At 43.9% G+C, this 10,493-nt stretch overlaps 1 protein-coding gene across 1 annotated transcript; it reads left to right on the forward strand.

Moving 5' to 3' along the window:
* The first annotated feature begins 4,560 nt into the window (after window positions 1-4,560).
* Window positions 4,561-9,921, forward strand: HEB1 (ARM repeat superfamily protein). The gene is made up of 5 exons (XM_087400810.1): window positions 4,561-5,698; window positions 6,667-7,134; window positions 7,246-8,343; window positions 8,549-8,750; window positions 8,845-9,921. The coding sequence occupies exons 1-5, from the start codon at window positions 4,625-4,627 to the stop codon at window positions 9,903-9,905; spliced, it is 3,903 nt and encodes a 1,300-aa protein (XP_087256936.1). The 5' UTR covers window positions 4,561-4,624; the 3' UTR covers window positions 9,906-9,921.
* Window positions 9,922-10,493: the final 572 nt, after the last annotated feature.

Below are 10,493 nucleotides of genomic sequence, written 5' to 3' on the forward strand. Positions count from 1 at the left end.
GAAGGCATGAATCCAAAGTCTTCAGAGAAGCATCACCTCTTGGTATTCACTTGTTTGTTTTTTTGAATGCTCCCTGGTATTCATTATTTGGAAATAGATTGTGGCATCGACACACCAACTGAACCTACAATCATAAGAACGACATCAAGGCCATGTGCAAACGAGTACAGCTTATAGAATGGAGCTGGCATTTCAGATATTAAATTTTTGTCTCCTTCTAATTCCACGTCTTGCTTGTCTCCCGAATGTCTCATTCCTGCTACTAGGTGCCGACTGTTGGAGTGTCACACTCATGGAGGCACAAACTTGTGGTATGGGACTTGGAATCCTTGAAGATGGGGACTTAAAATTTGTTATGATAGGGGGCTTGAAATCCTTATGAGAGGGCTATGAAATTACTTGAAATTCTTGCAAAAGGATATCCGAAGCTCAGATGATCGATTAAACGCTCATCACACACAATGGCTTTCACAAAAAACATTTCCATGCAAATTCAGGTTTTCACCAAACACAATCTGCTCCAATCTTCTTCACCAGTAATTCATCGCTCGAGTCATATAACCTCTAATTCAAGCCTAGAGATGAAGAGTGGAGGCTTCACATTTCCATCGCTACCATGGCTTTGCAAATACGTAGCCCAGGACTTTGACAAGCAGTCTCCTGTCTGGACAACATGAACGGAACTTTTGTTCATCGGGCATCAAATGCTTATCTTTTTCAGAATTCTTCCATTATCTGAACAACATGAACCAAACTTCTGTTGATTGGGTGTCAGATCCTTATCTTTTCAAAATTCTGCCATCGATTTCGAACAACAAAATCACTCGTTGAGGAGCCTGTAGTCCAAACATATCAACAACAATGTCCACCTATCATAATAAGTTTGCCTTAAACAGCTGTTGCACATGAGATGCGTGGAAGACTTGTCCATGTTTGGCGATGCGAGAGATGAAAATTGATAGGTAAAGACATTCCTCTACTTTGAAGGGCATTTGTAGATGCGTTGGCAGGCTCATGCTGCCCTCCTCCTCATCCTCCTTCACCATTAGCCTGCATGAGATGACTGACACAATGTACAGCTTAAACCTCTAAGAAAAAGTATTTGGGGTTTAGTTCTTGTTTATATAGGTGTCCATAGAACTAAAACTCATTCATATAGTTCTTGTTAGTAGAACTGTCGAGACTTATGTGTGTGTGCACACGTGTTAGGGCTTCCCCAATACCGACCCTCCTCTCCTATCGTCCTATGGTAAACAATGTAGATCATTCTTGCTCTTAATAAATATTAACTATTTACTTGAAACCAAAAAAGAGAGTAAAGATGCATGATTTGAAAGAAAATGCCAGCCTACAACTCTCTCCATCCATCAATTTTCATCACCTCCTCTTCTAGTCCAGAGCTCTTTGTGTCCTGCAATTGTGCCTCTCTTCCTGCCTACAGTGCTCTTCGAGTAGGAATCTTGACAGTGCAGGGATTGCAAAGGAAATACGAGGGGCGGAAGCAGCAAAAACAAAAGTGAGAGAATCCTAACAGTGTAGTCACCTCTCGCTGAGAGATTCCCACAAGCAACCTCTTCCGGACGAACCCTCAAAACTCCAAGTGAGCTCGAAACTCTCCGGCCTATCACTGGGTTTATCATTGTAGGACTCAAAAGCATGACTCAGGTCATGGACAAGGCTATCGGAAGCCTTCAAGAGGAGGGAAATTTCAGTGAAGTTCTGGCACTTGAAGGATCCGGAGAAGCTAATCCAAGTGGAATCTTTAGGGGCACTCCAGTTGAGCTTAAGGAAAATGCAAACACCCAAGGTCCGAATGGCCTCGTCGACAGCAGCATTAAGCTGCAGGAAGGAGGGGGGGCTAGGTTCATCATGACCCTCATCCTCCTCGGTTCAGTGAACGTAATTCTCGTTGAGAGACTTACTCTTCACTTTGATTACAGACTGCGAGGTTGACAACTCCCGCTTTGGGTTGTTGAATTTCATGCTTACATCGAGTTTCCTTTGGTTTTCCACGTCCCTCACCACGTCTACGGCTGGAGCTTCAAACACCAACTTAATCATCACACAAAATCAGAGAAAAACATAAGAAAGAGACTAAAGCCATAAGTCAAATACCTTCTTACACAAGAATGCACTTCCACGAAAAATGGATGAAGATACAATGACAAGTCTGATGCCTTAATTTGAGGCATCCACTTTTTTTTATATACTAGTTTGAAAAGCACTTTTTAGGCTTTCGAGATTTACAAAGCAAGCTTTTTACGCTTTTACGTTTTGGAGAAAAGCTTAAAGTCAAAATCAAAGGATCAAGAAAAGATCAAGGGCTAAAATATCAAGGGCTCATATTCATTACACGTGGCTCAAGGAGGTGAGAGAAAACCAAAACATCCCTTTAAGCTGCCTACCGTAAAGATAGATTGCACATAGAATCAATCATATATTATTCATTGTGAGAGATTGCACATATATGATGGACATTGTGACGGTTAGGAAGAGCCACACCTCTTCAAATCATCGTGTAGATGTGTGTGTGAGTAGACTTGATAGTCTTACTTCCAATATGCCTTCCTCTCCCCAAGTGTCCCTTCTTGCTCTTGGGAGAGTCCCTTCTTGCTCTGCTTTCCCCAGCTCTGTACAATTGGGAGCTGAGCTAATGATTGTTGATCTATTGAGCTCTTTTCTGACAAGTATAGATGGGAATAGATTCAATGCCTTCACATTTTAGAATGTACCGGTCATATATCCAGTGAGTTGAGATAGAGATCGAGATCGCATCCTGGTTTACAAAAACAACGCTAAACCATTTCGTTTTCCTCTTCTCTCGAGGGCTTCGTCTATGGAAGGTGCTTGCTAATCAAACACTCTTCACCCCTGGCTCTGGTGGTTCGTCCAAATGGCCTTGCAAAACGTTCATTCTCCCTCCAACCTCGCACAAGCTGGACGATGTGCAAATGCTGGACGATGCGGGCTCGACTTCCCTACTTCTCTTCGAACCTCGCCGCTTGCTTCTTTCCCTGCTCTTCCAGCGCTTCAGAATGACCGCGCTTCACATTTTCAGCCACCAGCAGCGGTCTTGCAGAAACGCCAATTGATTCAGGGTGATTGGAATACTAGATTACTTTTCAATAAAGGAGAAGGCGTCCAACAAGCTCAAGTACCGTTGGAGTAGTGGACGTAGACAAGGACACATTCTGGCCGATATTGTTGAAGATGCAGGTGGCAAGGTTGTAGTACTGGACGTGTACACTCGCTGGTGAGGATAAAGGAAGCGAAGAGCTTGAGATGGGAGCAGAACAGAACCTTGAAGGATTGTGGTGCAAGCAATCTCAGCTATGGCGATGGCTGTAGGAGCTCGGACAACAAGCTGCTCTACTGCTACTATAGTGCAGAAGGGAGGTTGAACAAATTCGAATGAAGGAGGACGTGATACAGAGCGCTCGGCTAAAAAAATTGGAATGGAGGAGGACGAATAGTGCATGAAGGCGATGAAGACCCACATCCATGCAGACTCGACAACAAGAAGCCATGCAACGATGTTAATTGGATGAAATGGAGGTGGCGAAACAGGTAGGAACACGTGGGCGGCAAGTGGAATAGACGAATGAGGCAACACATGCAATTGTAAAATTGATTAAATAAAATGATGAATTTTGCTTTCCTAAGCTGAGCCACCGTTACTTAAGCTTCCACTTTAAACGTGGCAGGCCAAAAGAAAGAAAGAAAGGAAAAAATGTAGAGAGATAGATGTGAACCTTGGGAGTGTAGCCAAGTAAGAATCTTTCTACCACTAGGCCAATCACATTGTCTTACATTCTTGATGCAGCTTTTATGTATAAAACATGATGGAAACGGGTGTGAACCACCTGAGGTGAGTGTGGCCATGTGCTGTGCCAGAGCAGATTCTTTGTGCAAGGCGGGGCGGGGACCGGGGTGGTGTGAACCGAGCCTAATAAGGCAAGGTTCAGACTAGGCCGGCGGCCATGTTCGAAAATGCAATGTGAAGGGGCGCGAGCACCCTTGGACCAATAGCATACGCGGGCCCGGACATGGCAGCCAAAAATATTTGTCCGTGGGTTAAAGGCTACCCATAAGATGGCCGATGGAAGAAAAAGGCAGCGAGCCAACCTGATTGAGGATTGAACGCACATTGAATGCCTTCCCATCAAGCCAATCAAAGTTGCATGCCATTACTACCTCTTACTTTGTATAAGGTTTGTCCACCAGGTAGTGTGAACTACCACACCGGCGGACATGGCTTCAAAATGCTTCACAACACCCGAGTCTCAACCCGCTGTGGAGGGAACTTGGAAGAAGAAGATGTGAGGACCGTTGGGAGGGAGGATTCAAAAAAACAAAAGAATTCCCTCCATGTAAAAATGAAAGAAAGAAAGGTTTTGAAAGCTTCATCTTCTTCTTCTTCTTCTTCTTCGATGGCACTCTGACCTCCTCAAAACAAAGCTTTTTGCCCCTCTTTCACTCATCTTCTTCTTGCACAGGATTTTGCCTCGACCTTCTTCTGCACAAGACATTCTGCCTGCCTCAATTGCCTGCAGCAGCAAGCAATCACTCGCAGGTTTTTCCAGCCATCATTCCTGCTTGATTTCTTCGTTGCTCTTCGACCACCATGGAGGCGGCCTTCCGCTCTGCCCTCGAGACTTCCCCCGATGACTTCCTCTGCCTGCTCGCCCGGAACCAGTCTCGCCCCTGCAAAGCTTCCCTCAAGTCCGTCATCCACACATGCCCCAAGCATGTCGCACTGCAGCTCTCCGGTGCCCTTGCTCGCTTCGCAGACCTTCAAGCTCGCGCTTTCCAGAACCTGGACAACGTGGAGTTTGAGATTAGCGATAGCTTCCAGACCCCTTCTCCGAGGAGGAAGCGAAGGAAACGAATTGACCTCCCTTCTTCTTCAGCGTGCGGTTCTGGTGGCGATCCGCCTTTGGCCAATGGCAGACGAGCGTTCGTCTTCACAAATCTGAGGGCATGCGCGCTGGTGGCTCATCTTTGTCTTTCTCATCCCCTCAAGGTCTTCCAGCCCTGCGATTTGTTCCCAACGGTTCAAACGTTGCATGATCAGTTAGTCTTGTTCGAAAATGACCTGGACTTGCAGGATTCCATAGCTTCGCTCTGTGAGGCTTGGTGGCGTGACGATCTTCCTGGTAGAGAGTCCTTAATTGCGCAATCTCTTCCGTATCTTCTCTCGAAATCACTTGAGGTTAGCCGCAAGATCAATGTGCATCGCGTTTACGCCGTAAGAGATGCTTTTACCCTCTTTGACTTTGCGGATGAGAGTATCGTGGACTTGAAGCATCTGCTCATGAGATGCGTGCTCACGCCTTCATACCTGCGGTCACCAGAAGGACGTCGTTTCATCTCTTTTCTGTTCGGGTTAAATGCACAGCTCACAAAGGAACTTATTGTGATGGTACGCTCTCAAATCCCTTTTGGTCGAAAATCCATCCTTGAAGCTTACGGGGAAATTATGTTTCGAGCATGGAAAACTGCTACAGGCCCGTGCCTCGAAGAGATACAGGAATCTTGTATACAGGGTTTGATTGAAGGTGCCGTATATGCATCCACCAAGTCGCTGGCATCATCAATTCGGGAAGTCCTGGGGGCTTTTGTTGCTCAAAGAACACAGGAGGGAGTAGAAGCTTTGCTTTTTCGACTTCAAGAACCTATACTGTTTCGATCCCTTCAGGTAAAACACTGTTGCCTAAAGCTGATTACTTGCGACAAGCTTCCATTTGTGCGTTTCGAATAGTTCAGAGTATGAAGTGCCTTCTGTGTTCATTTTATTGCAGAAAATGGGTGTTTCTATACAGGAATTTGATCCTTTTTGTATGTCGTCGATATGGGTCTTTCCTATAATTTAAAGGTGCCTCCGCTAGGGCTGACAATTGCACTTGGTCAAAGGGAATTACTGTATGTTCAAAAGCTCACCGGAATTTCTGAAACGTAGGCTTGGATTGAAACCTTTTCAGGTCTCAATTGTTACTCAGTTATCTCATTTTGAGGTGCCTTTATACCTTGGGCTGATGCTAAGCTGATTGTGAGGGCATACAGATGGAGGTTATAGACTACAAGAGAACTTCTTTGAAACTCTCTAGCCCACAATCTATACTGACATGTACTTGAAATATCAATTAAAATGACTCGTGTGTGAAAAGTGGATTGATTAATTTCATTCCATCCTTTTGTAATTGCGAAGCCATCTGGTGAACCATGGATTCCGTTCGTGCCTTGGTTTTGCATCCCTGCTTCCTCTTTGGATTCTTATGCCACATAATGGTATGGGGGTTCAAATAGAGTGGCTAAATCTTACAGAACGTCAAAAAATTACTACTCTCTCCCTGGCAAATTAGAGATCATTTTTATGGACTTTGATGCAAAGCTTTGATGCCCAGCTTGCAGAATCCCTTCCAAGAAATGGTGTTTGTCTGCAAGTGTCCTGTGTGTAGGTTGTTTGTAAACTACAAGGCCATGCAAAGAGGCCCTTGTAGTCCCACGGTTGGATACATGTGAAGCATGCTCACTGGTTGCTGCCACTAACTTCAAATTTGAATTTTTTATGGGGCTTGTGATTTTCAGTGTTGCAAAATGTATTTAAAACACCTTTACCTCCTAAAAACGTCTGGTTCTGACATGGAGTGTTTGGATGATTGACAGGTAGCCAATTCTAATGTACGTCGGAATGCTTTACTTCTGTTGGTAGATATGTTCCCCTTGGAAGATCCAGATGCTTCAAAGGAAGAAAATGACATCTTATTGGAGAAACAATTCATTTTTTTAGAGAAGCTTGTGGCTGATCCTTGCCCTGATGTGCGAATTACAGCCGTTGAAGGTGTATGTCGGGTTCTCCGGCTGTTTTGGGAAGTTGTTTCATCTGCTACAACTGTGAGGCTTCTCTCCAAAATTGTAGATGAAACTAGTCAAGATAAATCCAACACTGCTGTAAGATGTGCAGTCTTGCAAGGGGTGACTTACTTGCTTGAAAATCCTGCTAGTCATGAAGTATTGAAAGTGTTGCTTCCAAGATTAGGATGCTTGCTGACTGATTGCAACCTGACAGTGAGGATAGCAGTAGCAGATATGCTATTGGCAATCAAAGGCATTCGGGCAATTCCATTTCTCAAGGTGATGGAGTATGCATGTCATTGTGCTATGACGTCTATGAGAATTGTGTGCACCTATGTCTTCTAGCGTCAACGATTGTTAATGGAGCTGTTACTTCTGATGCTATTGCAGGCTGTAAGCCTGGAGTCTTTACTTTCTGCACTTGCAGTGGACAAGCCACCAGTTGCTAAACGCCTCACAAGGCTCCTTATCCCATCATATTTCCCTTCAAAAGTCCCTATTGTAGAAGCTTGCAATCGCTGTATTGCATTGATAAAGAGATCTCCTGAGGCAGGTGCAAAGTTTTGTGAATGGGCTTTAGCGGAAGGGGTACCTGCAAAGTCGCTGCTAGAACTTGTCAGGGTCTTCATTAAGTTGCTAAGCAGTTTGATGGGGTCAGATGCCCAAGGACAGGAAGGATTTCTTTTAGCCCTTAACAGACTGTGCCACAGTTTGGCAAATCAGAATGAATTAAAGGTGGTTTTGGGGGAGCTTTTGACAAGGGAAACATTGAAGTCAATGCTGGCTAATGCTGCAACTTCTTCTTCTCGCACGTCCATTGTGCAGTTGGTCTCTATTATAACACCGAAAGACGTGCCCGAGATTTTTGAGTACTGCACGCAGCTTGTTACAAATTTGAGTGGTGATGCCCTTAGCTCTATTACCTGTAGTGAACTGCGGGCTGTTCACTCTTTGATGTTGGCTTGGGGCGGTTTTGATGATCTTATCCAAGCTCTTTTTCGAGTTCTTACCCAATGCTCTATGGGAAATAGCAAGATCGGTGATGTTTCAACCAAAGAACATACTTCTAAGCGAAGTAGAACTGAAAATAGGTTGGGCAAATCTCCCTGGACAAAGTCTATGAAGAACAAGCATAAAGGCAGAAAGGCTGCTAATAACGTAAAGGAATTCCAACCCATGAATATCCTCATCAGCGCCTTGGGTGCTGCCTGGCATGTTGAAAATCTACTAGAAATTGATGAAACAAGAAAGGCTCTCTTTGTACATGAAAACCTCTCTGGCCTTGTTTCTGGTCTGAGAAACACAGCTCACGTTGCTATGAATGGCTGCTTCAAGCTTCCTGTATCGGATTTCTTGAAGGCATCTCCAATACGAGCCTATGCAGCAATAACTATTCACATGGCCCTTAAAGGGAAAGGTGTGTCAATGAGTGCCACATCTGATCAATCAGATACAGCCCCCGAGTTGCGAAATCAAATGCTGGATCGAGTAAGTTTTGGTTACTTTTGTGCTGGTTTCTGTTGGGATTGGTTATTTTTCTCCTAGTGACACCAATTGAAAACCTGTATGGGCTGCATTTATTGCATCATCTCGCATCTTAATTACATAAGGATTCTAAGCCACATGTTATCTTTATCAAATACAATGAAACTTAGTGCCCATAAAATTTCTGGCTGTTGGGTTTCCTGTGCAGAAGAATGCAGTGGTTGAAGTTTGTAAGGAGCTAGTGGATTGGACATTAGGTCTTCAAAATTCTTCACAGCCAAGCAGCCCAGTAACACTAGTGGAGCCGTCTTGTGCAAAGAAAAGAGGGGCTAAAGGTGTACGTGTTCAGAGCTGCAAGTCAAGACATCGAGAACCTCTTACAGATATTTCCAACACCCCCACCCCATCTGGTATTTACCTCCATTTCTTGACATGATTGAGTACGCTCTTTGATATAGATTTATATTCGGTGCATATTATTGATGCTCCATGGTTATATCACAGGGATGTCTTCTGATGGTGCTGATGAATTTCTCAACAAGATCAAATTATCATACGCATCAGTTGAAAGTCTACTCCATTTCTTTTCTCTGAAGCTGGTGAAAGATATTTCTGTTCAGGATGCTTGTTTAGAACTTACAACAAAACTAATTCAGTGGATTTTGAGTTGGCTAAGACTCTGGGATGGGAAACAGATTGAATTGTGGAAAAAGAATGAAGGCAGTACATATAAGGACCTCATATTTTGCATCAGAGGTTCTGCAACTCATGCTGCGAAAATGTTGTATTCAAGTCTTCGGAATGACACAGAAAGGGCTCTTCAATTTGCAGACCTGGCAAATCATCTTCTAGATCTGATTGTTTTTAGTGAATTTTGGTTTGGCTCGAAGGGAGCAATGTCACTTTTGGCTGCTCTTAGGCCATGGATGCCAGATCTTCTTATTAGTGTATCTTTTTCAACAACAGCTCTGACCATTGCTGAAGAAAGGGCTGGCACATCAAATTACTTGTTTGATGATTTGGTTGGTTTTGGCAAGAAGGCTCTGAGACCGTGGGTTGTTAGTGTTGCCAATACAGCCTTTCAGTTCAGGCAATCTGTTCAGAATAGTCAGATGCCATCCTCTGTGGCAGAACAGATGGGCTCACAGGAAGAAGAGGGTAGTTCATATTCGAAGCCTTTAGAAACGGCAGATCAAGGGTCTTCAACCTCTTTAAAGTTTTTAAACATGGTTAGCAAGCTTCTTAGGATTGGTGACCAAAAGGTTTTGGAAGGTGTGTTAACTTTGTTTCTATGGCATGCTGCCATGTCATTAAGCAACCATGACTACAGTAGTGCAGCTGGTTCACTGGACATAGTTTGTAGAAGGTTTCTATGTTGTAAACCACCTTCAAAGAAAGGTTTGAAAGTAGTCCTTTCTGAACATTCTGTGGGAGCATTTGAAGAAATTCGTAGGCATTTGGATACATTATTCCAGGGCATGTCAAGTAGCAAAAACGAAGGGAACGATGTTCATATAGTGAAGGAACTTGTTGACACTCTGCTTTTGTTATACAAGGTGGGTTAAGAGCTAAGCTGATGGGCTTCTGTGGATGTAAATGTATGGCACAATCTGCTTATTTAAGGAACAATTTCCACATAGTGAAGCATTCAGGCCTGAACTCTGTTCTTCTGAAACCGCTTTTCACCATCCATTCCTCTGTGTGTGTGTGTGTGTGTGTGTGTGTGTGTGTGTGTGTGTGTGTGTGTGTGTGTGTGTGTCTGTCTGTGTCTGTGTCTGTGTCTGTGTCTGTCTCACTTTCTCTCAGATTTTGTGATAATCTTGCAGGAAGCCTGAACAAACAACGGTCTTATTGCTGCCTTGGACTCCCTCAAGAAGTTTCTGCTTACAAATTGCCATGTTTGGATGAGCGTTGCTGAAGGGCCTTGTGTCATGGCACCTATAGCCCTTTGAAATCAAAGTTTCTGATATGCTATGCCATTCTAAATGCTTAAGAAATACATCTGAAAGCCTCTCCCACTGTGTGAATTACGACCAAGGGCTCTAGCTCTTCTGATGCCCTCTCCCTTGGCTTTTCTTCTCTTTGTTTCCCTTGTTATGTTGAAAATCAAAATCTGCAATGGCAAAGATTTCTTCCTACTTCTGATGGTATTA

The sequence above is a fragment of the Dipteris shenzhenensis genome, chromosome 3 (genome assembly GCF_047967505.1).
Source record: "Dipteris shenzhenensis isolate YYH24624 ecotype China chromosome 3, Dip_SZ_1.0, whole genome shotgun sequence".
NCBI classification, from domain to species: domain Eukaryota; kingdom Viridiplantae; phylum Streptophyta; class Polypodiopsida; order Gleicheniales; family Dipteridaceae; genus Dipteris; species Dipteris shenzhenensis.

Coding starts and splice junctions, on each gene's coding strand:
- HEB1 (XM_087400810.1), top strand. CDS start 4,625: ATGGAGGCGGCCTTCCGCTCTGCCCTCGAGACTTCCCCCGATGACTTC. Junction 5,699..6,666: donor TACTGTTTCGATCCCTTCAG/GTAAAACACTGT, acceptor GATGATTGACAG/GTAGCCAATTCTAATGTACG. Junction 7,135..7,245: donor GGGCAATTCCATTTCTCAAG/GTGATGGAGTAT, acceptor ATGCTATTGCAG/GCTGTAAGCCTGGAGTCTTT.